Source organism: Nerophis ophidion, linkage group LG15, assembly GCF_033978795.1.
Source record: "Nerophis ophidion isolate RoL-2023_Sa linkage group LG15, RoL_Noph_v1.0, whole genome shotgun sequence".
NCBI lineage: Eukaryota > Metazoa > Chordata > Actinopteri > Syngnathiformes > Syngnathidae > Nerophis > Nerophis ophidion.
Window position 1 is genome coordinate 9,203,604 of NC_084625.1, and position 26,402 is coordinate 9,230,005.

At 40.9% G+C, this 26,402-nt stretch overlaps 2 protein-coding genes and 1 long non-coding RNA gene across 3 annotated transcripts in view; 2 read left to right on the top strand and 1 right to left on the bottom strand.

The window, feature by feature from the left end:
- Positions 1-3,650, top strand: part of LOC133569237 (uncharacterized) — a 5,935-nt gene extending 2,285 nt beyond the window's left edge. Inside the window, exons 2-3 of the long non-coding RNA XR_009809776.1 lie at positions 46-3,349; positions 3,417-3,650. This is a non-coding gene — a long non-coding RNA (uncharacterized LOC133569237). The remainder of the gene's footprint in view (positions 1-45; positions 3,350-3,416) is intronic.
- Positions 1-15,410, bottom strand: part of LOC133569234 (tomoregulin-1-like) — a 16,390-nt gene extending 980 nt beyond the window's left edge. The window contains exons 1-9 of the mRNA XM_061921468.1: positions 14,767-15,410; positions 8,383-8,492; positions 8,154-8,283; positions 7,233-7,259; positions 3,721-3,811; positions 3,490-3,638; positions 3,242-3,289; positions 3,051-3,171; positions 2,813-2,974 (exon numbers count right to left, since the gene is read on the bottom strand). Coding sequence (XP_061777452.1) covers positions 2,813-2,974; positions 3,051-3,171; positions 3,242-3,289; positions 3,490-3,638; positions 3,721-3,811; positions 7,233-7,259; positions 8,154-8,283; positions 8,383-8,492; positions 14,767-14,893 — 965 coding nt within the window. The 5' untranslated portion in view covers positions 14,894-15,410. The remainder of the gene's footprint in view (positions 1-2,812; positions 2,975-3,050; positions 3,172-3,241; positions 3,290-3,489; positions 3,639-3,720; positions 3,812-7,232; positions 7,260-8,153; positions 8,284-8,382; positions 8,493-14,766) is intronic.
- An 8,952-nt stretch (positions 15,411-24,362) lies between these two features.
- LOC133569240 (melanoma receptor tyrosine-protein kinase-like) overlaps positions 24,363-26,402 on the top strand; it is a 52,578-nt gene continuing 50,538 nt past the window's right edge. The window contains exon 1 of the mRNA XM_061921470.1: positions 24,363-24,623. Within this exon, the coding sequence (XP_061777454.1) occupies positions 24,371-24,623 (253 nt within the window). The 5' untranslated portion in view covers positions 24,363-24,370. The remainder of the gene's footprint in view (positions 24,624-26,402) is intronic.

Sequence of the window (26,402 nt, forward strand, 5' to 3'; positions counted from 1 at the left end):
TTCTGGAGTGATTTTGTTGAATTGATTTATTTCATTTTGGAACAGGTTTCCACACGACTGGCATGATGCGAAAGAGTACCCTCTAGTGGTGTCCTCGTGTAACTGCAGCAGCCTCATTAAAAACAAGTGAGTGACATGGAGTTGAACAGAAAACTGTTTCATCATCGTTTTTTACCCTCTAAAAAATGGGTGTCAAACTCTGGCCCGCGGGCCAAATCTGGCCCGCCGTGTAATTTAATTTGGCCCTTGAGGCAATAGCAATTTAGCATTAGAGCTGGCCCGTCGGTGTTATATAGCGTCGGTGCCGCTGTAACACCGCATTCACTGCTAATACTCATACTTGCCAACCCTCGTATCTTTCCCGATAGACTCCCAAAGTTCAGTGCCCCTCCTGAAAATCTCCGGGGGCAACCATTCTCCCGAATTTCTACCTATTTCCACCTAGACAACTATATTGGGGGCGTGCATTTAAGGCACTGCCTTTAGCGTTCTCTACAACCTGTCGTCACGTCCGCTTTTCCCCCATACTAACAGCATGTCACATATTTGTGGCTTTTACACACACACACACAGACACACACACAAGTGAATGCAACGCATACTTGGTCAACGGCCATACAGGTCACACTGAGGGTGGCTGTATAAACAACTTTAGCACTGTTACAAATATGCGCCACACTGTGAACCCACACCAAACAAGAATGACAAACACATTTTGGGTGAACATCCGCACGGAACAAATACCCAGAAACCCTTGCAGCACTAACTCTTCCGGGAAACTTCCAGCAAACTGACCAATAATTAACGTTTTATTCATGCATTTTCTCTTGCTACTTTAAGGCTCGAATGTTTGGTTCATTCATTATTGTTATTTTATTTTCAAATGTATTATTAGCCTGTGGAAAAAATTTGATATTTACCTCAGAAGATTCCAAATAGAAAAAAAAGACATAACATTTTTATTTAAATTTTATTTGATATGCCAATGACATTCTTTTAATTATTATTATTATTATTTGAAACTGGATTTTGCATGTCACTAAAGTTATATAAGCCTTGCTTGTTCAATATTTAATGCCCAACTTGTTTGGGTCCCTATTAAAAGGTTAATTTGTTCAACCTTGGCCCGCGGCTTTGTTCCGTTTAAAATTTTGGCCCACTCTGTATTTGAGTTTGACACTCCTGCTCTAAAATATCGGATCAACATAAGATGACATGGTGTACCATATAAGATAACCTGGCGAACCACATAACGCAATGCAGTGGACAACATAAAATGACGTTCCGGCCCATTTCAAATAAAGTGGCGGACCACATAAAGTAATTTGGCAGGCCACCTTCATTCACGTAACGGGACACATAAAATAAAGTGGCGTGGCACTTAAAATATTGTTGCGGGCTACAAAATTACGCGGCGGAGCACTTAAAATAATATGGCGGACCACTTCAAATAAAATGGCAGGCCATATAAAATGTTGTGGCAGGCCACCTGAAGTAATTTAGCGGGCCACATGAAATGACATGGAGAGCCACTTAAAATAATGTGCCTGATCACATAAAAAGACGTGGCGGGCCACGTAAAATAACGTCACAGAACAGATGACATTACCTCACGGACCACATAGAACATGGGTGTCAAACTCTGGCCCGCCGTGTAATTTCATTTGGCCCTTGAGGTAATATCAAATTAAGATTAGAGCTGGCCTGCCGGTATTATACAGCGGCGATGCCTCTGTAACACTGCATTCACCGCTGATACTCATACTTGCCAACCCTCACAATTTTCCTGGGAGACTCCCAAAGTTCAGTGCCCCTCCCGAAAATCTGCCGGAGCAACCATTCTTCCGAATTTCTCCCGATTTACACCGGGACAACAATATTGGGGGCGTGCCATAAAGGCACCGCCTTTAGCGTCCTCTACAGCCTGTCGTCACGTCCGCTTTTCCGCCATACAAACAACCTGCCGGTCCAGCCACATAATATATGCTTTAACACACACAAGTGAATGCAAGGCATACTTGATCAACAGCCATAAGGGTCACACTGAGAGTGGCCGTATAAACAACTTTAACACTTTTACAAATATGCGCCACACTGTGAAGCCACACCAAACAAGAATGACAAACACATTTCGGGAGAACATCCGCATTGTAGCACAACATAAACTCAACAGAAGAAATACCCAGAACCCCTTGCAGCACTAACTCTTCCGGGACTCTACACTATACACCCCTGCTACCACCAAACCCCGCTCTTCCAATTTTTATTTACATTTTTTTTTATATGCCATTGATATTTTTGACTCATTATTATAATTTGAAACTTGATTTTGTATGTGACTATAGCTCGGTTGGTAGAGTGGCCGTGTCAGTAACTTGAGGGTTGCAGGTTCGATTCCCGCTTCCGCCATCCTAGTCACTGCCGTTGTGTCCTTGGGCAAGACACTTTACCCACCTGCTCCCAGTGCCACCCACACTGCTTTAAATGTAACTTAGATATTGGGTTTCACTATGTAAAGCGCTTTGAGTGACTAGAGAAAAAGCGCTACATAAATATAATTCACAATTCTACCTAAGCCTTGCTTGTTTAATATTAAATGCAAAACTTGTTTGGCTCCCTATGAAAAAGTTAATTTGTTCAACCCTTGGCCCGCGGCTTTGTTCAGTTTTAAATTTTGGCCCACTCTGTATTTGAGTTTGACACCCCTGACATAGAATGATGTGGCGGGCTACATAAAATGATGTGGGGGGGCAAGATCTGGCCCCCGGGCCTTGATCTTTAAAAGCACCTGTGACGAGGGCGACGTACACACCTGGTGAAACACATGACCACCGCGACAATGATGGCGATCTGGACGGCTCCGATAATGGCGGCGATGAGGACGTAATGCAGCTTCTGACCACTGGGGACCACGTAGAGGATGTTGAAGTCCAGAAGCTCGTCACACTGCGGACCGCCGTACGCCGACTCACACCTGCGCGCGTTCACATCGTCGTCACGTCAACGTCGTCACGGTAACAGGCATCTTCACAGCGAAGCCGAGGTCTTACCTGCACGTGGCCTGGTTGCTTCGCATCTCGCACTGGCCGTGTATGCAAACCATGGCGTGGTCTGGAGGGCAGGGGTCGTAGCCTTCCACAAAGCCCTGCCCCTCGCCAGGTTTGGACACACCTGGAAGGAAATCAACAGTTACGATTGGCTGACAGAAGGAATCAGGAGACGCACGTCGAGGACACGTTACCAAAACCGTCTGGTTTCATCTTTAAGCCGTCGTCCTTCCTGCTTTTATCTGAAACCACAGAAGAAGAATGTAACCAGCACTCTCAGGCAAACAGAGATGGAGGTCAAAGTAAGTGTTTCCATATTGAGGTCATGTTGTCATTTAATATTCATGACTTTTCTTCTTCTTTGGGCAGAGGATGAAGGAGGGCAGCTCAATTTTTTTTACTCGTGGTTTCCACCGCCCTCGAGACATGATTCTCCGGTTACCTTGACAACGTCCCACGTGTCTGATGTCGATCTTCAGCTGCTTGAGGCAGGACGCCTCCCGGACGTGACAAGGTGTGTCGTAAGTGAGACCGTCGCTGCCGCACACCGGGTTGTCGTTGTGGCCGTTGCACACGATGTTACACATACACCTGTACGCGGGCACACACACATCAGTGCTTATAAGTGAGTGCAAGAGTCGTTGTGGATGTGTGTGTGTGTGTCTGCACTTACAGTATGTCCTCAGAGTCTTCGTCACACTCTGCACCAAACTTGCAATTCCCACATTTGGATCCTTTTTTACCGCGTCCAGAGCCTTCATCATCTACAGACATACAAGTCGTATTATTGTTGTAGCATTGTACCTATTGTATGCGTTGGTGGAAGCCCACGCTACAGTGTTACCTTTTTCCTGCCAATTCACCACATGGTGGCGCTGTTACTAAACCCTACTAGTAGGGCTGGGCGATATATCGATATACACGATATAAAAACAGCAGGGGGTCCATCGTCTGGCGGTGGTTTGGCTTCAAGTGGGAAGATGTCGAATAGACAACTTTAATTTGTCAAGTGTGGGGCACAAGCATGGAGTTTGCATGTTCTCCCCGTGAATGCGTGGGTTCCCTCCGGGTACTCCGGCTTCCTCCCACTTCCAAAGACATGCATCTGGGGATAGGTTGATTGGCAACACTAAATTGGCCCTAGTGTGTGAATGTGAGTGTGAATGTTGTCCGTCTATCTGTGTTGGCCCTGCGATGAGGTGGCGACTTGTCCAGGGTGTACCCTGCCTTCCGCCCGATTGTAGCTGAGATAGGCGCCAGCGCCCCCCGCGACCCCGAATGGGGCACAAGCGTTGCTTCCAAAAATAGCATTACTGCTAATATGTAACATCATTTGAAAAGTCACCTGCTTATAACCTTAATAAATACAGTTTTGGTAAATTGACTTAAGCAAGTCCGGTTACTTTTAGACCTCCACCCCAGATCACACCTCAATCCAACCCACTTCTCCAAAGTGGGCTGGCTCAGGGTGGAGGACAGAGTAAAACAACTTGCACTGAGCCTAGTCTATAAAATCCGCTACACCTCTTTGATACCGAAGTACATGTCAAACTACTTCCTTAACATAAATGACCGCCACAACCACAACACTAGGGGGAGCTCCACAAACCACGTTAAACCCGATCTAACAAAGGTCTTAACTCATTCTCTTTCTATGCCACATCAATGTGGAATGCACTCCCAACAGGTATAAAAGTAAGTGCATCTCTATATTCCTTCAAAAGCGCTCTAAAACAACACCTCCAGTCAACTTCAACACTTTACTAATACCCTCCTCCATTCACATCCCATCTCCCCGGATTATAAACAACTCAAATGTACTTCTAATGTATATACTTGTTCTTATGCTATCTGAACTCACTATGTTCTCTGCTAACTGTACATATCCTACTAAATAAGACCTACACTGTTTCAATGTCCATTTCTCTGTTGATGCAATTGTTGATAACTGAAGTACTGATATCAACCAAAGCTCCTCATCCCACCCCCCGGATTGTAAATAATGTAAATAATTCAATGTATATACTATGATGATTAACTTGTGTGATGACTGTATTATGTTGATAGTATATATTTGTACCATGAATTGATTAACGTGGACCCCGACTTAAACAAGTTGAAAAACTTATTCGGGTGTTACCATTTAGTGGTCAATTGTACGGAATATGTACTGAACTGTGCAATCTACTAATAAAAGTATCAATCAATCAATGTGATTTGCTTCTCTTCATGAAAGTTTCAAATGATCATATATTAATGCAGTATGAAGAAGAATGTTTTAATGTAGACACATAGAATCATCATACTGCTGTGATTATATGTATCAAGTGTTCATTCAAGGCTAAGGCAAATACAGAGATATATATCGTATATCGCGATATGGCCTAAAAATATCGCGATATTAAAAAAAGACCATATCGACCAGCCCTACCTACAAGTCGAATTGGCTTAAAACGGGGGTCAGGAACCCGCGGCTATAGAGCTGCATGCGGCTCTTTAGCGCTGCCCTAGTGGCTCCCTGGAACTCTTTCAGAGATGTGTGAAAATGGAAAAAGAAAAAACTGTATTATACATATAATATAGGGCAGGGCGATATGGCCTTTTATTAATATGTTGATATTTTTATGCCATGTCAAGATACACAATATATATCTCCAGATTTTGCCTTAGCCTTGAATGAACACTTGATACATATAATCACAGTAGTATGATGATTCTATGTGTCTACATTAAAACATTCTTCTTCATACTGCATTAATATATGCTACTTTTAAACTTTCATGCAGAGAGGGATATCACAACTTACTCAATTGACCAAAAGTGTATTTATTAAACAGTTATTAAGCAGTGGCACAAACATTCATGTCATTTAAAAACAGAAAGTGCAAGATTGTCAGAGACATTTTAAAACAAGCTATGAGTGCACTTTTGTGCATGATGTCACTAAGATGACATATCAAAACAACACTAAATTAAAATGCACTTTTTGTACAGAACGCCACTACAATAGTTTAAAACAAATAAAGTGCACTTTTGTGCATGATGTCACACAATATATTTCAATAAGTGTCACATAAAAATGAGCTGCATATCAAATAGTATATGTCCTACGGTGTTGAAGTGGAAATAGTTGCTTTGGCATTTTATTGGTGTGGCACGGAACGGAGATGTTGACATGCAGAGTTTCAAGCACTCTTCATTCTCAAGCGGGTGACTTTTTGAATGATGCTACGAATTAGCAGTGCTGCTACTTTTTGTAGCAATGCTTCCGCCGCGTTAATGTTCAACATGTTCCCGCTTGATGTCAAACCACAGCTGTTTTTCTTGGGAATTAATTCTTCCTCCATTTTCAACCAGATTCGCACTGTCTCTCTCTCGCATTACCACCCGCACCTCACCGTTAACACCACAGCTAATGTTACCCGTGTCGCTACCTCTCTGCTCGGGGAGGGCGTGTGACGTTGCACACGTGACGTATGTAAGAAGGTGCGCTTGTTTATGTCTCTGTGAGAAGGAGAGACAAGAAAAAGGGAGAAACGCATGCTGTGTAATGCCCGCAGCTAAAAGCAACTGCGTGAGAACGTATACTCGAATTTTCTATATCGCACAGAGACAAACCCGCGATATATCGAGTATATCGATATATTGCCCAGCCGTAATACAATATATATTTTTTTGTTTTAATATATTTTCTGTCAGAGGTCAAACATGACACAAGCCTTGATACTGTATACATGTCCGAAATCAATTTCAACCAACCAACCTTCCTAATTGTTAGAAATCCCACTGTTTATATTAAACATGCTTCACTGATGAGACTATTTGGCAAGCACCGTTTTGTCCTATTCATTTCAGCGATCATTGAACTTGTCGTAGTTTGTTTACATGTACTTCTTTCTCCGCCGTTGTGTTTTATGCCACTCGTTCTTTGTCTCGTTTTGTCCACCAAACGTTTTATGCTGTGCGTGAATACACAAAAGTGAGCTTTGTTGATTTTATTGATTTGCTGGAGTCCTAAATTGTTTACCGGTCCTCATATGGAAGGTACTTTTTCTTGTTGTCTTAAGAAGGGTAGAAATACAAGCACAAACACACGCACACACGCACAAACACATAATGTCCCATGTTTACATGGTGGGTACACACACACACACACACACACACACACACACACACAAAGGTTACCTCCATCTCCAGATCCCGAAGCTCCATCTGCCAAAGAAGACAGAAACAAACGATCAGACACTAAAGCTAACACTATGCTAATTTGTTGATTTAAGGCAGTGCTTCTCAATAATTTTTTGTCATTCACCCCCTTTTGGGCACATCATTTTTTTCACACTCTTAAATTGAAAATACAATTTGGAACAACCAATGAGTTGCGTGCACCAGCCCCTATAGTACATGCCACCTAGCTGAAGACTTGTTTTCTCACCCCCCCTGGTCTAATGATTGCGAAATGTTAAAAAATATGTCTCTTTTTCTTGTTGCCCTGCCTTCCGCCCGAATGCAGCTAAGATAAGCTCCAGCACCCACGCGACCTCGAAAGGGACAAGCGGTAGAAAATGAATGGATGTATTTCTTGTATGCAAGCATGTTCTCCCCGTGAATGCGTGGGTTCCCTCCGGGTACTCCGGCTTCCTCCCACTTCCAAAGACATGCACCTGGGGATAGGTTGATTGGCAACACTAAATGGTCCCTAGTGTGTGAATGTGAGTGTGAACGTTGTCTGTCTATCTGTGTTGGCCCTGCAATGAGGTGGCGACTTGTCCAGGGTGTACCCTGCCTTCCGCCTGATTGTAGCTGAGATAGGCGCCAGCGCCCCCCGCGACCCCGAAAGGGAATAAGCGGTAGAAAATGGATGGATGGATGGATGGATACAAGCGTGTTCTAGCAACCAATATTCAAAGCCTGTTGATTAAGTCTAGCAGTGCTGCCACCTAGCTGGAGGTGTGTGTATTGTTAAAAAATGAAGAAAAAAAAAAAAGTCACTAATACTAGAAGTCCTTTGACTCTCCGGCCCCCCTCTGACACCTCATTGCACAACCCCCCCAGGAGGGCCAGCCACGCTTTTTGAAAAGCACTGATTTTGTCCATGTGCGTTACCGTGGTTACAGGGTCCCTCCGACACTATGCTGATTGCTCGCTGTTTCCTGCACGCCACCCTCCGCAGGAAGCACTCGTTCTGGTACGTGTCTCCGTTGGAGCCGCAGACGGGAACGTACTTCTTGTGACACTGAAAAAAAAAAAACAAAGAGCGCTCGATCGATGCTCACCGCTACCACACGCTGGCCGGAGAAGGAATTACGCGCGCAGCATGATGGACGGGACTTACGTGGAACTGACAGACACACTTGATGTCGGCGCCGTTGTCGCGGCAGGTCCCGCCGAAGCGACACGTGCCCGCGTCACACACGCGCAGGTCGCTCTTCTTGTCGGAGAGGTCTAAAAAAACAAAACATTTATAAGAGTGTAAGAGGTGTTTCTTCATCTGTAGTGCGTCACGCTAACTGTGCTACCCTTTGGCAGGAAATCCATAATCCGTTCCCCACAACTAAAGACAAATGAGCATGAGCTGGACTCTTCTCTCGAGGTGGTGAGTGTGTGATAGCACTTTCATCGCTTACACCAGGGGTCGGGAACCTTTTTGGCAGAGAGAGCCGTGAAAGCCAAATATTTTAAAATGTATTTCCGTGAGAGCCATATAATATTTTTTAACACTCAATGCAACTAAATGCAAGTATTTTTAAGTCAGACCAACATAATAAGTAGGACTGCGAATCTTTGGGTGTCCCACGATTCGATTCAACATAAATTCTTGGGGTCACGATTAGATTCAAAATCGATTTTTTTTTCCAATTCAACACGATTCTCGATTCAAAAACGTTTTTTTCCCGATTTAAAAGGATTCTGTATTCATTCAATACATAGAATTTCAGCAGGATCTACCCCAGTCTGACATGCAAGCAGAGTAGTAGATTTTTGTAAAAAGCTTTTATAATTGTAAAGGAGAATGTTTTATCAACTGACTGCAATATTGTAAATTTGTTTTAACTATTAAACAAACCAAGAATATGACTTATTTTATCTTTGTGAAAATATTGGACACAGTGTGTTGTCAAGCTTATGAGATGCCACGCAAGTGTAAGCCATTGTGACACTATTGTCCTTTTTATTATTTTTATAAACTTTTAATCATTGCTATGCTGAAATTATAACTAATATTGATACTGTCGTTGATAATATTCATTTTTGTTTCACTACTTTTGGTTTGTTCTGAGTCGTGTTTGTGTCTTTTCTCAGTTGCTCTGTTTATTGCAGTTCTGAGTGTTGCTGGGTCAGGTTTGGTTTTGGAATTGGATTGCATTGTTATGGTATTGTTGTGTATTGTTTTGTTGGATTGATTAAAAAAAAACGATTTAAAAAAAATGAGAATTGATTCTGAATCGCACAACTTGAGAATCGCGATTCAAATTTGAAAGGATTTTTTCCCACACCCCTAATAATAAGTATCTTCTTCTTTTTAATAACATTGTTATTCTGAAGCTAACCAATAATGAATAAAATAGTTATTACCATTAATGTGACTTCTTGAAAAGGTGTGGTAGAAAACGGATGGATGGATTAAAATGCATGAGAATGTTTTATATTTTGAACACTATTTTTAACATTGGGATTACCAGCGGAATTATTCATTACTTATCGCTGTGTTATTTAACCACTGTGCCGCGGCACACTAGTGTGCCATTAGATACAGTCTGGTGTGTCGTGGGAGATTATGTAATTTCACCTAATTGGGTTAAAAATATTTTTTGCAAACCAGAATCCGCAAATGTGCCATTGTTGAGTGTCTGTGCTGTCTAGAGCTCGGCAGGGTAACCGTGTAATACTCTTCCATGTCAGTAGGTGGCAGCAGGTAGCTAACTGCATTGTAGATGTCGGAAACATGGTTTGTCGTAATCACAATTATGCGGGAGGCAGCGTGTAGGTAAAAGGGTCTCCAAAACTTCAACCAAAAATAAACAAAAGGCGAGTACCGCTTAGTGCCGCTAAGAAAAGGCATCGAAGCAAAACTAAACTAAAACTGAACTGCCTGCAAAGTAAACAAAAACAGAATGCTGGACGACAGCAAAGACTTACAGCGCATGGCGCAGACGGCGTCCACAAAGTACATCCGTACATGACATGACAATCAACAATGTCCCCACAAAGAAGGAGTGCGTCTGCACAACTTAGTCTTGATTGTGAAAACAAACCAGGTGCGGGGAATAGCATTCAAGGAAGACATGAAACTGCTACAGGAAAATACCAACAAAAGAGGAAAAGCCACCAAAATAGGAGCGCAAGACACAGGAAAACACCAAAAAACTCAAAATAAGTTACGGCGTGATGTGACAGGTCGTGATAGTACACCTATGTTGAGACAAGAGCTATATTGATGCATGGTTGGTTATGGTTTGAATTCATATCAAACAATTGCGAGAACAACTTTTTATTGTCAGTATCGGCTAGTGAGTTTAATTTTTGTATGTTTTCTGCTGGTGGTTTGCCTCAGAATTTTTTCAATTAAAAAAAATGTGCCTTGGCTCAGAAAAGGTTGAAAAACACTGACTTATCGTGTTAAGTAATGCCAGCTAAGATTTATCTGAGAGCCAGATTCAGTCATCAAAAGAGCCACATCTGGCTCTTGAGCCATAGGTTCCCTACCCCTGCCATGTACGGTAGAAATTTACCCAAAGAACTTTGCGCAAGTCCGACGTTGCATTCCGACACTGAGGTCAATAAGTTCCTTCTTTTACTTTATCCATTTTGTTGTGGGGCAGACTGGCTTGTACATGCACATGCATCCTTCGCTAATACAATTTCTAATACAAAGTAACATATAGTTTAAACTTATATCTATCAGTAGACTCATTACGGAAGCACTAAGAGCTATGGCTAAAAACTACATGGCTGACGGGGAAAAGACGCTGTCGAAGTGGAGGCACATAAATCAGACTGCCCAAAAGAGGCGGTTAGAAAGCGGCTAGAAAATGGTCTTTAAATCATGATCAATGCAACATTTTGACCAAAAAAGCACCATTACATGTTATGTAAAGAGTGTTTTAAATGTAGGGGAAAAAAATCATAATATGACCCCTTATAATCTGGTGCGCCTTTTGTATGAAAATAGACCCGCTCATCGGCAGTCTGATGCGCCGTATGGTCAGAAAAATACGGTAGTGTCTTTTTTGTCTTAATTTAACTCTCAAAATGAAAAGACATTGGACATAATTCATTTCAGATGTGCTCATGAGACCGGATCACAACTTCAAATCGGTTCTCACCGTTCACTTAAAGTAGTCTTTCAAAAGACTCGACTCGGTTCTTGACACAGTTTTGGGTCGCAACCCACCGGTTGCGAGTCACTGACCTCGAGAGTTGAAAAAGACATTTTCGTTTCAGTCACACATTGGTTGTACCACGAAGAAGCACCAAGGCCGATGCCATCTTTAGGATCACAAAATGTTGCGTCAGTGTGGACAAAAGCTGATAAAAACATCTGCGGATTTCTCTAAACTGCCCGCAGGTGGACTGGAGTCTGGATCATTGTTGTGTGGCTGGGAATGGGAACCGAATCCAGTACTACTTTGGCACCGACCTAATCCCGCCAGTACTAGTGAATTGAATTATATTTATACAGCGCTTTTCTCTAGTGACTCAAAGCGCTTTACATAGTGAAACCCAATATCTAAGTTACATTTAAAGCAGTGTGGGTGGCACTGGGAGCAGGTGGGTAAAGTGTCTTGCCCAAGGACACAACGGCATTGACTAGGATGGCGGAGGCGGGAATCGAACCTGCAACCCTCAAGTTGCTGGCACGGCCACTCTACCAACCGAGCTAAACCGCCCCACTACCGGGCACCGATTTGCCTAAATTCCAAAGATGCCATGTTACAGGACTTGGGTTGTGCGTGACGTCACGCCATGTTGCAGACCCAGCCGGCCGGCTCTTCACAATTTGGCACTTGTTATTCACCCCAGCAGCACTGAGAGCAGACTAATCCAAACTACCTCTCGGTAATGCTGCAATTTGTCATGCCAAACAAAGAAATTGACCTACAAAAAAACTTCCAACGTACTGTATAAAGTAAGGCTCTGCTTTTGCGCTATCTTGATGCTAATATACATTACCTTTGCTGTTGACATGCTACTGATTAGCATTAGCGTTTTTTTAAGGGGATTTCAACATCTCCAAATTTGTTCACGAAAACTACAACTAAGATGCACGTTACAATCAAACAGCCGGTATGTAATAAGGACAATACTTACAGTATTAACACTTTTTGGACGCAACAAAAGACTAAACAGCAAAGACTGAAGTGAAGTGACTTGCCAACACACCATAAACTATACACTATTGCAATCTAATGTCTTGAAATTTTAATAATAAGACACAATACAACTACTGGACAGGCGTTATGATAATCAGCTCATTTTTAAAAGTTTGCAATTTAAAACATGATTTTATTATCAAAATCATTTATTTATCAACATGCACAAAAGTACCGAAAATTGGTATTGTTAAATCCATTCTCACGTACCAAGAAATGGTACCGTATTGGTTCATACATAAATGGTACCCATCCCGATATGTGGCTATACCAATATGATGAGCCGTTTAAAGACTTCCTCTAATAGAACTTGGGATTCTTGACTCGCCCCAGTGTAACGCAGGCCATCGTGATTGCTCTGGCTTTTAGCCCGGTAGCTTGCGCACCCGTCTCTCATGCCGGACGACCCAGGCGTAACAGACAAACAGGCGGGTTACAGTAGTGCTGTGAAAACCTTCCTCCCCGACAACCTCAAGAGCAGTGCTGGCTATCAGATCGATAGCTCGAGCTCTTAGCTCGGTTGCTAACACGTTTGCCTCTCATGCCGGCAGACCTAGGTACCGAAAGAGCTAGGACCTAACCAGGCGGAGTACACATGCTTCTCGAAATATGCGAGCAAACAGTCCAGGATGACCACGCCAACTTTGACATCTTCAGCCGGTTTATGCAGCAATCAGATGTTCCACCAGTGTCTAGTTTAATTTATCTCATAGAACATCTCGTTAGGGGGACCAAGGAACATGAAGACTGGACTTAATTGTCTTCATCGACACACCTTAGGCTGTGTAACAAATATTAGATTATAAGTTTTGTGTCGGGCAACTGCAGCCTCTGACAATAACCCCAGGTGGTCATGGGAGACCTGTTTTGCACGAGGACCAGAAAGGCAGGAATTGCATGTAAGAACTGGATTTAATGTACAAAAAAATCCAATAACACTGATAGCAAAGGCAAAAGAAAGTGCCTGCCTACGCACGGGAAGCTAACGCTAAACATAGAAGAGAGTCAAGAGTCCAAAATAAGCGTCCCGAGCGCACGAGAAGCTACGGCGAGACTTAGCACAAGTATAGACATCGAAGATATACCAACGTGAGTGTTGCATGGAGCAAACAACGAATCAAGAACAAACTGAATTAGAAGGCAGGCTTAAATAATAAATGATAAATGGGTTGTACTTGTATAGCGCTTTTCTACCTTCAAGGTACTCAAAGCGCTTTGACACTACTTCCACATTTACCCATTCACACACACATTCACACACTGATGGAGGGAGCTGCCATGCAAGGCGCCAACCAGCACCCATCAGGAGCAAGGGTGAAATGTCTTGCTCAGGACACAACGGACGTGACGAGGTTGGTTCTAGGTGGGATTTGAACCAGTGACCCTCGGGTTGCGAACGGCCACTCTCCCACTGCGCCACGCCGTCCCTTAAATACTAAGGCAATCAACGAAACCCAGGTGCGCGTCTAAGGCAAGAGCAGGTGGAACAAATACGAAACCATAAAACAAGGAAATGCACAATTCGGAACTGGAAAAGTCCAAAACAATCAAAAAACACAAAAGGACTCAAAAACCAAAATAATATATGATCCGGGCGGCGGATCATAACACCTGTAATGTTTTCAATCGTACGACTGTGTGTGTGTGAGATGAACTGTTAATTAGAGGGGCTTTGAGGATCCCCCCCTGTAATTAGTGGATACCTGAGTGTCACATTACCACCACCAGGAAGAGACTCACATCCTGAGGAAGCAAAGAAACGTCTTATCATTTTAAGTCGCACAACTCAGAGAGGCTGACGAGTCAGTGACCTGGAACAAGAATGAATCTTCCTCTTCCCTAAAGGGGGAGGGAGCCTAGAGTGAAAAATGTCCCGTGTTGTCATTTTTCTCCTTCATCACCGCTGTAAAGCTCGCTCTCTGACACTTGAAGAGACACCACAAGCTGACAGCTCGGGATTTCGGCTCGTTCTCTCGGGCACTCGGGTTTGACCCACGGGCAGGGCCAGGCGGGCACCACCAGCAAGAAGCCGCCAGCTGTCACGCGGACGTCACCCAACCGCCATTTTATCGCTCCTCCCTTCCAACAGAGGTCCCGCTGCACATGTGACGACCACAGTGTGTGTTTGGCCCAGTCGGCGCACTCACATGTGCCTCGCCCTGTTCCTCCAGTCTGTAATTAGCTCCAAAATAGTGTCCAGTAAAAGATGAAAGCAGCCGCCACACAAGACAAGGTGCGGTCGTCACGGAAACACAAACACTGATGATGTGCCGATGACAGCAGGTGACCTCTGACCTTGCTCACCTAAAGCCTGGTGGACGTGTAAGCGTGTGTGCGGGTCTCACCTGGGCATTCAGCGTTCTTCCCCGGGCCGCAGTCGGCGGATGAGCCTCCCCCACGGGGGTTGCTGCTTTGGGCTGCAGGAAGGAGCATCAACAGGAGCAGGCAGGAGGAGGAAGCCAGGGGAGCCATGGTGGAGGAGGAGGAGGAGGGGGAGGAGGGTGATGGAGGTGAGAAGTGGGGGTAGAATGGAGCTGATGACGTCAGACCAGGAGGAAAAAAAAGAGGTTTTGTCAGACAAAACAAAACCAAAAAAATGTTGAGCAGGGCAGCCAAGATGTCCGCGGGCCTTCAGTGCTTCATGGCCGAGAAGGATGAGCACAAAGCGGACACGCAACAAAGCGCAGCAGCGACCCCCCACGCCTCCGACGCCCCCCTAAAAACAGCCCCTCACCGCCCCGGACTCTGCCTCCATCCCCCAGCCGCGCTGCCTCGCACTCACGCCGGCGCGGAGAAAGCGCGGAGTCCCGCGGGCGCAAAAAAAGATCCAGCGAGCGCTTCTCAGCGACGACCAGCCAGCGTGGAAGCCGAAGCCGAGCGAGGGGTGAGCCGGGTTGGATGCCAGAGACTCGCCGTTGGGACCGGGACGTTTTTTTTTTTTTTTTGTCCTCCTCTTCTTCTTCTTCAACCAGTCTCATCAACAAAGGCCCGGGTCACGTGACCGGTAGCAGACCCCTCCCATTATTCCCAGAGAGCGAGCGCGTAATGACGTCATGACGTCGCCTCTCCAGGTGGTCCCCTGGAGGCGGCGCACAACCATTGACATCATAATACATTTGCTGTAGATTTACTCCAGACGGTATTTTAATATTGTAGCTATGTATAAACTTTATTAAAATACAAATACAAACTCGTCAAAGAGCCAAATAGGCAAGACTATGCAAGCCCGTTTCGGCTGTCTTTTGCCATGGATTGATTAACGTGGACCCCGACTTAAACAAGTCTAAAAACGTATTCGGGTGTTATTTAGTGGTCAATTGTACGGAATATGTACTGAACTGTGCAATCTACTAATAAAAGTTTCAATCAATCAATCAAAAATTGTTTACAAAAAATATTTTGACAATAAATAAAATCGAAATTATGATATACAAATTCAAATTACTTTTTAATCTTATAATTTTCACTTTCTTGTGTCATAATTATGACTTTTCCCCCTCATAATGTCGATGTTTTTTCCCCATCTCATATTTATGACTTTTTATTACATTTTTTCTTTATATATTGATAGACCCGCTCGACAACCATTGCTTTCGGTCCCCTAGAGCTGTGGTCCCCAACTTTTTTGTATCCGCGGACCGGTCAACCCTTACTAATTTGTCCCGCGGCCCGGGGGGGAGGTGTCCTTTTTTTTCTTTCTTTTTTTTTCTTCTTTGTCATGAAAAAGGGAGTTTTTTGTGGTTGGTGCACTATTTGTAAGTGTATATTGTGTTTTTTATGTTGATTTAATTAAAATAAAAAAATGTTTATAAAAAATTATTCTGCGGCCCGGTACCAATCCGCGGCCCGGTGGTTGGGGACCACTGCCCTAGAGCAGTGGTCCCCAACCTTTTTGTATCCGCGGACCGGTCAACGCTTAATAAATTGTCCCGCGGCCCGGGTGGGGGGGTGGTAGGGTGTCCTTTTTTTTTCTTTTTTTTTTTTTTTTTTCCTTTGTCATGAAAAAGGGACGTTTTTGTCATGAAAAAGGGAGGTTTTTGTAGTTGGTGCACTAATTGTAAGTGTATATTGTGTTTTTTATGTTGATTTAATAAAAAAAAAAAATGTTTTGTTTTTTTTAAATAAAAATTAATAAAAAAATCTTCTGCGGCCCGGTGGTTGGGGACCACTGCCCTAGAGTGTGTGGGGGTGAGGGAGTTGCCCACATATGCGGTCCTCTCCAAGGTTTCTCATAGTCATTGTCACTGTCACAGCCCTTTGAGACACTTGTGATTTAGGGCTATAGAAATAAACATTGATTGATTGATTGATTGATATATAGATGATATAAATAAGATTAAGTATGTATTGGTTTATTTGTACCATAAATTGATTAACGCGGACCCCGGCTTAAACAAGTTGAAAAAGTTATTCGGGTGTTACTATTTAGTGGTCAATTGTACGGAATATGTACTGTACTGTGCAATCTACTAATAAAAGTGACGTGAGTTATATTTAAATAGCGCTTTTCTCTAGCGACTCAAAGCGCTTTTACATATAGTGAAACCCAATATCTAAGTTACATTTAAACTGGGAGCAGGTGGGTAAAGTGTCTTGCCCAAGGACATAACGGCAGTGACCAGAATGGCGGAAGCGGGGATAAACCTGGAACCCTCAAGTTGCTGGCACGGCAACTCTACCAACCGAGCCATACCAACCGAGTCCCAATCAGTCAATCAATCTCATCATTTTGATGTCATACTTATAACTTAAAATTGGGGTATTTTGTGTGTGTGTGTGTGTGTGGTAGAAATTACCTAATCCATCCATTTATTTTCTACCGCTTATTCCAGAGGTGTCCAAACTTTTTCCACTGAGGGCCGCAGACTGAAAAATCAAAGCACGCAGGGGCCAAGTTGGTTTTTTTTCATTTTCAAAACCAATACATTATACACTTTTTTTTTTTTTTAAATTGTTGGGGCTCCCTCAAGTTAGGTCTTAAGGACCCAGAAGGGTTTCAGTCTTAAACAAGGTTCAAAATAAGTCATATATATTTTTTTTTCATAAAACCCTTGAATCGCTAATTCTACTTCATTATTGTTTCTTTTACTTTTTACGAGCTTTTTGTCGAAACCCTATTTTTTTAAGCAAAATACACAATATTTTTCCCAAAAAGATTTTCAAAGTGAAATATTTAATGTGAAGTTATTGGATCCCTAAATAGGTCAATAATTCATAGCAAACTGGATTTGAATGTATTATTATTTTTATTTTTATATTTTAGCAAAGACAGTTAATAAATTCCACTAAAATCCTTAGAGATCCAAAAGTGCCCCACTCATAAAAAGGTTATGCTTTTTTATTTTTTATTTTTCATTCAACACTTAAATCTCTATATCAGCTTCAGATAATATATTGTAATTGGTTTAGTATATTTATCCATCCATCCATTTTCTACCGCTTTCTCCCTTACGGGGTCACGGGGGGCGCTGGCGCCTATCTTAGCTACAATCGGGCGGAAGGCGGGGTACACCCTGGACAAGTCGCCACCTCATCGCATGGCCAACACAGATAGACAGACAACATTCACACTCACACTCACAACTAGGGCCAATTTTAGTGTTGCCAATCAACCTATCCCCAGGCGCATGTCTTTGGAAGTGGGAGGAAGCCGGAGTACCCGGAGGGAACCCACGCAGTCACGGGGAGAACATGCAAACTCCACACAGAAAGATCCCGAGCCCGGATTTGAACCCAGGACTGCAGGACCTTCGTATTGTGAGGCAGACGCACTAACCCCTCTGCCACCGTGAAGCCCTAGTATATTTATAATAACAATAAATAGGATAATTAGTATAATTAGTATTAGTATATAATTATCATGGATTTTTTTTTCTTCTAATTTTCATATTTTTCATGTTTTTATGTTTGTTGTATTTATGTCCTTTTTGTCCTTCAATCAATGAATAATTTATAGGAACATTGATTTTTATTCATTATTATTTTTGGAGAAATAATTTTAAAAATTGTGTTATTACAGTCAACAAAGCAACTTTTTCCTCATTGCATTTCACCAATTTTCTCTTTTATTACACTTTTTATTATTTAAAAAAAAATATATATATACATATATATATTAGTATTTTTAGAATGATATGCTGCGGGCCGGTAAAACATTAGCTGTGGGCCGCAAATGGCCTCCGGGCCATACTTTGGACACCCCTGACTTATTCCCTTTGGGGGCGCTGGTGCCTATCTCAGCTACAATCGGGTGGAAGGCGGGGTAAACCTTGGACAAGTCGCCACCTCATTACAGGGTCAACACAGATAGACAGACAACATTCACACACTAGGGACCATTTAGTGTTGCCAATCAACCTATCCCCAGGTGCATGTCTTTGGAGGTGGCAGTAAGCCGGAGTACCCGGAGGGAACCCACGCAGTCACGGGGAGAACATGCAAACTCCACACAAAAAGATCCCGGAACTACTCAGGACCTTCTTATTGTGAGGCAGACGCACTAACCCCTTTCCACCATGCTGCCCACCTTCCATACAAAACCCCCCAAAATGAATGAATTAAGTCCAAAGTATTTCCCAGATGTCATATCAAACATATCAGCAGAGGGCGCTCGCTCACTGCACTTCATTATCTGTCACTTGAACACCATCATCTTCCATCAATAATGTCTATTGACTGTAAATAATGGTTTTGTTTTACATTCCAACACTTTGTAGGTTTGCCTTCAACTTTGATCTTCTCAATTGTCGGCCATCATGCACATTTAAGTGTTGTGGGAAAAAGACAGGATTTTTTTTTTTTGTGTTTGGTTTTAAAGCGGCACACTTTATTGATCGCAAGGATTTTCTTCTGTTTCTTTTCACACAACAAACATTGTCTCTCGCTAAGTGGACGCCTGCAGGCATTTAGCCCTCTAATTAGAAATATCGATCCAAAACACTTGTTTCTTAATCCCCAACATGTCTTATTGTTGTTAAGTCTTACGCTTCGTAAGCCATCAGGACTCATTAGTCAACTCCCTCATTCTTCACCTCCGCCTTTTATTTGGAATACATTCCAGCCAGGTCCTGTGCACGCTCAAGTGATTTATCCATAATACATTACATTTTTTTATTTTTTTTTTTAGAAAAGTGTATCCATGATTAAATGATGTAGTAAACAATGCATCTTTCATTTGATGCCTTTTTTCCATAGACTGCTCAAGTGCAGACGCACTAAGGAATAGAGTGCTTGTTTTCAACATGGTGGTCAAAGGTCAACTTCCTGGCGTGTTTTTCGTTTGGCTTTCTTTACTGTCGACTCAAATTTGACACAAATCGGCTAAAAACGCCATTAAATATGTCTTTTTTGTTGTTGTTTTTTGCAAAAAAGACAAAATAAGTGTGTGGTGAATCAACAGTCGAGCAATGTTGGGGACGGCGTGGCGCAGTGGGAGAGTGGCCGTGCGCAACCCGAAGGTCTCTGGTTCAAATCCCACCTAGAACCAACCTCGTCACGTCCGTTGTGTCCTGAGCAAGACACTTCACCCTTGCTCCTGATGGGTGCTGGTTGGCGCCTTGCATGGCAGCTCCCTCCATCAGTGTGTGAATGTGGAAGTAGTGTCAAAGCGCTTTGAGTACCTTGAAGGTAGAAAAGCGCTATACAAGTACAACCCATTTATCATTTATTATCATTATCATTTAATGTTCTGAATTATACATAGATAGCAGAGGTGTGGGGAAAAATCAATTCGAATACAAATCGAATCTCATTTTTAAAAATATTTTTTTAATTTTTAATTTTTTTTAATTAATATTATTTTTTTTAATCAAGCCAACAAACCACTACACAGCAATACCATAACAATGCAATCCAATTCCAAAACCAAACCTGACCCAGCAACAACAACAACAAAAATATATATATATATATATATCTGTGTTGGCCCTGCGATGAGGTGGCGACTTGTCCAGGGTGTACCCCGCCTTCCGCCCGATTGTAGCTGAGATAGGCGCCAGCGCCCCCCGTGACCCCAAAAGGGAATAAGCGGTAGAAAATGGATATATATATATATATATATATATATATATATATTTTTTTTTTATCAATCCAACAAACCAATACCCAGCAATACCATAACAATGCAATCCAATTCCAAAACCAAACCTGACCCAGCAACACTCAGAACTGCAATAAACAGAGCAATTGAGAGAAGACACAAACACGACACAGAACAAACCAAAAAAAAAATGAATATTATCAACAACAGTATCAATATTAGTTATAAATTCAGCATAGCAGTGATTAAAAATCCCTCATTGACATTATCATTAGACATTTATAAAAATAAAAAGAACAATAGTGTCACAGTGGCTTACACTTGCATGGCATCTCATAAGCTTGACAACACACTGTGTCCAATGTTTTCACGAAGATAAAATAAGTCATATTTTGGTTCGTTTAATAGTTAAAACAAATTTACATTATTGCTATCAGTTGATAAAACATTGTCCTTCACAATTATAAAAGCTTTTTTGAAAAAATCTACTACTCTGCTAGCATGTCAGCAGACTGGGGTAGATCCTGCTGAAATCCTACGTATTGAATGAATACAGAATCGTTTTGAATCGGAAAAATATCGTTTTTGAATCGAAAATCGCGTTGAATCGAAAAAAATCGATATCGAATCGTGACACCAACAATCGATATTGAATCGAATCGTGGGACACCCAAAGATTCGCAGCCCTAATAGATAGAACTTTATTGAGTCCTTCAGGAGAGTTCCCTCAGGAAAATAAAATATAGACACAAAAAGCGTTGTGCCCTGTTTGCATTAGCCTCCAAAAACTGGGAGCAGAAAGTGTTTTTCCTTGACATTTTCTGTGCAATGTCTTTAAAGGGGCTGTTTGCAACGTGTTGTAAGCATTATATGCATCGTTTGTTGCTCATTTCTTGTTTTTTGTTGTGTCTGGACTTTTGTAGCTGTATGTAGGAAATGGCGCAGCGAAAGTGGCAGCTGCTTGCATCAGCTCTCTGCTCTTTTATGTGTTCTTTATGTCCGTTGTGTTCTTTAATGTTTCCCAATTGTGGTTTTGCCCTTTTTGTCGTGGACTTTGTGAATTAGCACTGCAACCACATAATTTCTGCAATTTGGGATGAATAAAGTCTATCCTATTCTACAGCTTTCAACATGAATACGTAACTACGCCTGTATGTAACAACTCGGACTATAAAAATGGGACCCGTTACCTCCCTGCTTGGCACTCAGCATCAAGGGTTGGAATATGGGGTTAAATCACCAAAGCGATTCCCGGGTGTGGCCACCACTGCTGCTCACTGCTCCCCTCACTTCCCAGGGGGGTGATCAAGGATGATGGGTCAAATGCAGAGAATAATTTCGCCACACCTAGTGTGTGTGTGACAATCATTGGCACTTTAACTTTTGCAATTTGGATAGCTAACGTTAGCTAGCCTATCCTAAAAACAACAAGACTGCAAATTGTTTGTTGCATTTTTCGAGGCTGCTTTTGTGTACGTGTACATGTGTGGCGAGTCAGCAATGAGTGACGAGCCTGAACGCCAAAACCCTTCCTCAGACCCACGAGCATTTTTTATTCACTGTAATTAGTAATTTTGAAAAATACAGACCATTGAAAAAAATAATAATTGTACTAATTGTAATGTGTTTTATTATTTTTATAGTATATTTATAACAGGAGTGTCCAAACTTTTCCCAGCGAGGGCCTCATTCAGTAAAATTGAATAATTAATGTTGTCAAGCTGAACAAAACATCCAAGTAGGTGACAAAGGATATTAGTGTTAATCATGGGATTAATCACAAAAAAGATTGCATTAATCAGGTATATACACACATTAATCACATTATTCATTTTTCTCCTTCACATTCTATCAATTATCAATTAGTTTATTTTATAATTACAATAAACTTTTGTCAAAATATGTTACAGGTTACAAAAGCTCCTTATGTAGATGGCTTAAAATATATATATATATATATATATATATATATATATGTGTGTCTCTCCCTTAGAAATAGGGTGAGAAGCTCTGCCATCCCGGGGGGAGCTCAGAGTAAAGCCGCTGCTACTCCACATGGAGAGGAACCAGATGATGTGGTTCGGGCATCTGCTCAGAATGCCTCCCGAACGCCTCCCTAGGGAGGTTTTTAGGGCACGTCCGACCGGCAGGAGGCCACAGGGAAGACCCAGGACACCCCGGGTGGCCTGGGAACACCTTGGGACACTCCGGGAGGAGCTGGACGAAGTGGTTGGGGAGAGGGAAGTCTGGGCTTCTCTGCTTAGGCTGCTGTCCCCGCAACTCGACCTCGGATAAGCGGAAGAAAATGTATGTATGTGTATATGTATATATATATATATATATTAGGATGTGGGAAAAATTGATTTGAATACGAATCGCAATTCTCACGTTGTGCGATTCAGAATTGATTCTCATCGATTTTTAATTTTTTATTATTTTTTTAAATCAATCTAACAAAACAATACACAGCAATACCATAACATTGCAATCCAATTCCAAAACCAAACCTGACCCAGCAACACTCAGAACTGCAATAAACAGAGCAATTGAGAGGAGACACAAACACGACACAGAACAAACCAAAAGTAGTGAAACAAAAATGAATTTTTATCAACAACAGTATCAATATTAGTTATAATTTCAGCATAGCAGTGACTAAAAATCCCTCATTGACATCATTAAACATTTATAAAAATAAAAAAAAAAGAACAATAGTGTCACGGTGGCTTACACTTGCATCACATCTCATAAGCTTGACAACACACTGTGTCCAATGTTTTCACAAAGATAAAATAAGTCGTATTTTTGGTTCGTTTAATAGTTAAAACAAATTTACATTATTGCAATCAGTTGATAAAACATTGTTCTTTACAATTATAAAAGCTTTTTTTTTTTTAAATCTACTACGCTGCTAGCATGTCAGCAGACTGGGGTCGCGACCCCAAGAATCGACATTGAAACGAATCGTGGGACACCCAAAGATTCGCAGCCCTAATATACATATATATATATATCTATATATATATATATATATATATATATATATATATATATATATATATATAGATATATATATATATAGATAGATAGATAGATAGATACATATATAACTGTATTAGAATACAAATACAAACTAATAAACATCTCCAAAATGCCAAATAGGCAAGATTATGGAAGCCTTTTTCTGTCACAAAATAAAATAAAAAAAAATAACTCAATGGTAAGTAAAAATTATGAGATAAAAAGTCATACTTAAGAGATTTAAAAAAAATAAGTATTTAAAAAAAAATAATACTCCGTAGCAAGAAGGTTGGATGGATTTCTGAAAATTATGAATCGATTTAGAATTGGGATTAAAAAGAATCGAGATTCGGATGTGAATTTTTGAGCACACCTCCATATTATATATTAATGATACTACAAGTCCCAGAATGCTTTGGTGTTGCTTAATGGTTGCCAGTCAACTCACTTGTCGTGGCTCGTTTGAATTGGGTTCAAGTTAGTTTTACATACAGAAAAACGGTAAACATTTTTTCACAATTGTTTATTTGTTCTGTAAATTATACAAAAAAAAAAAAAAAAGAAGTTATAATTATTTATGAATGTTTTCGTTTGCCTGCTCGCATACTTGGCTGAGGTCCAGTATGGCGGCGTCTCACGGTCAAAAAGTACTCATTAGAACTGACGTTTTTTTTTTTTTAACGAGTGTTTGACTCTTAAAAAACAGGTGTATTGTATAAACATATTTAGCTGTATGATTTTTATACTGATGGGTGACCTTTAATAACGTAGAATGAAGTGTATGTTAACGCGTTTAATTACTTCTGAGAGCGAGCTGTCAATCAAAGTAGTGTGGGAAGGAGAGGGCGGAGGAGGAGAAGGAGGGTGTGTGTGTGAAAAAGTCTCTCTCTATGTGTGTGTGTGTGTGTTCAGGTTGTCACTTTGTTGTTGTTGTGAAACAGGAAGGCTCCACGTCCACGCTGGCCCATGTTGCTTGTCGTGGTCCATGTGGAAGAAGGTGCTCCACGGTGTTTGTCTTCCAGCAGGAGAAGAAGAAGACGAGTGTGGACGTGAAGATGTGCGGAGGTGGTGTGCTGGACTACTTTCTTCTTTTTCTTCTTCTGACGTCTGACCGCTGCTGCTCCACTCCAACCGACAGGAAAGGTAAGGCAAAAGGCGTTAACGTTACTTTAAAAAAAAAAATATATATATATATATTTATATATATATATATGTTATGCTGAACCAGTGAGGGCAAATGAAACTGTTTCATGGCAACGAAAGGGCTCTTTGCTATTGCATGACGTCATTATATGAGCGATTGACGTCATCTAAAACATTGGCCAATACTGATATCTAAGAATAATGAATATAAATAATAATGGAAGTATAAGTGTTTGTATATAGCATGAGTCACCAACGCGGTGCCCGCGGGCACCAGGTAGCCCGTAAGGACCAGATGAGTCGCCCGCTGGCCTGTTCTAAAAATAGCTCAAATAGCAGCACTTACCAGTGAGCTGCCTCTATTGTTTGAATTTTATTTATTTACTAGCAAGCTGGTCTCGCTTTGCTCGACATTTTTAATTGTAAGAGAGACAAAACTCAAATAGAATTTGAAAATCCAAGAAAATATTTTAAAGACTTGGTCTTCACTTGTTTAAATAAATTCATTTATTTTTTTACTTTGCTTCTTATAAATTTCAGAAAGACAATTTTAGAGAAAAAAATAAAACCTTAAAAATTATTTTAGAATTTTTAAACACATATACCTTTTTACCTTTTAAATTCCTTCCTCTTGTTTCCTGACAATTTAAATCAATGTTCAAGTAAATTAATTTTTTGATTGTAAAGAATGATAAATACATTTTAATTTAATTCTTCATTTTAGCTTCTGTTTTTTCGACGAAGAATATTTGTGAAATATTTATTCAAACTTATTATGATTAAAATTTAAAAAAAAATATTCTGGCAAATCCAGAAAATCTGTAGTATCAAATATAAATTTTATTTCAAAGTCTTTTGAATTTCTTTTAAAATTTTTGTTCTGGAAAATCTAGAAGAAATAATGATGTGTCTTTAGAAATATAGCTTAGTCCAATTTGTTATATATTCTAACAAAGTGCAGATTGGATTTTAACCTATTTAAAACATCTTATCAAAATTCCAAAATTAATCTTAATCAGGAAAAAATACTAATGATGTTCCATAAATTATTTTTAAACATTTTTCAAAAATATTCGAATTAGCCAGTTTTTGCATTGTTTTTTTCAGGCAAATTTAGAATTTTAAAGAGTCGAAATTGAAGATAAACTATTATTTCAAAATGTAATTTTCATTTTTTTCCTGTTTTCTCCTATTTTAAACCGTTTAATTAGGTGTTTTTTTCATCATTTATTCTCTACAAAAAACCTTCCGTAAAAGGAAAAAAAATGTACTACGGAATGACAGACAGAAATACCCATTTTTATATATATACATGTATATAGATTTATTTATTAAAGGTAAATTAAGCAAATTGGCTATTTCTGGCAATTTATTCAAGTGTGTATCAAACTGGTAGCCCTTCGCATTAATCAGTACCAAAGAAGTAGATCTTGGTTTCAAAAAGATGGTTGACCCCTGGTATATATTATAATATTGGTACAAATGTTCAACCAACACAGGGATATTTCACCTGTCTTTACTCTGTATATATTTGATCATATTTCTAGGAAGCTCATCTTGTATAGAGATTGTTTAGATAGATTGTACTTTATTGATTCCTTCAGTAGAGTTCCCTCAGGAAAATTTATAGGGTTAGGCCAGGGGTCGGGAACCTTTTTGGCTGAGAGAGCCATGGAAGCCAAATATTTTGAAATGTATTTCCGTGAGAGCCATATAATGTTTTTTAAACATTGAATACAACTAAATGTGTGCATTTTTATGTAAAACCAACATTAGGGT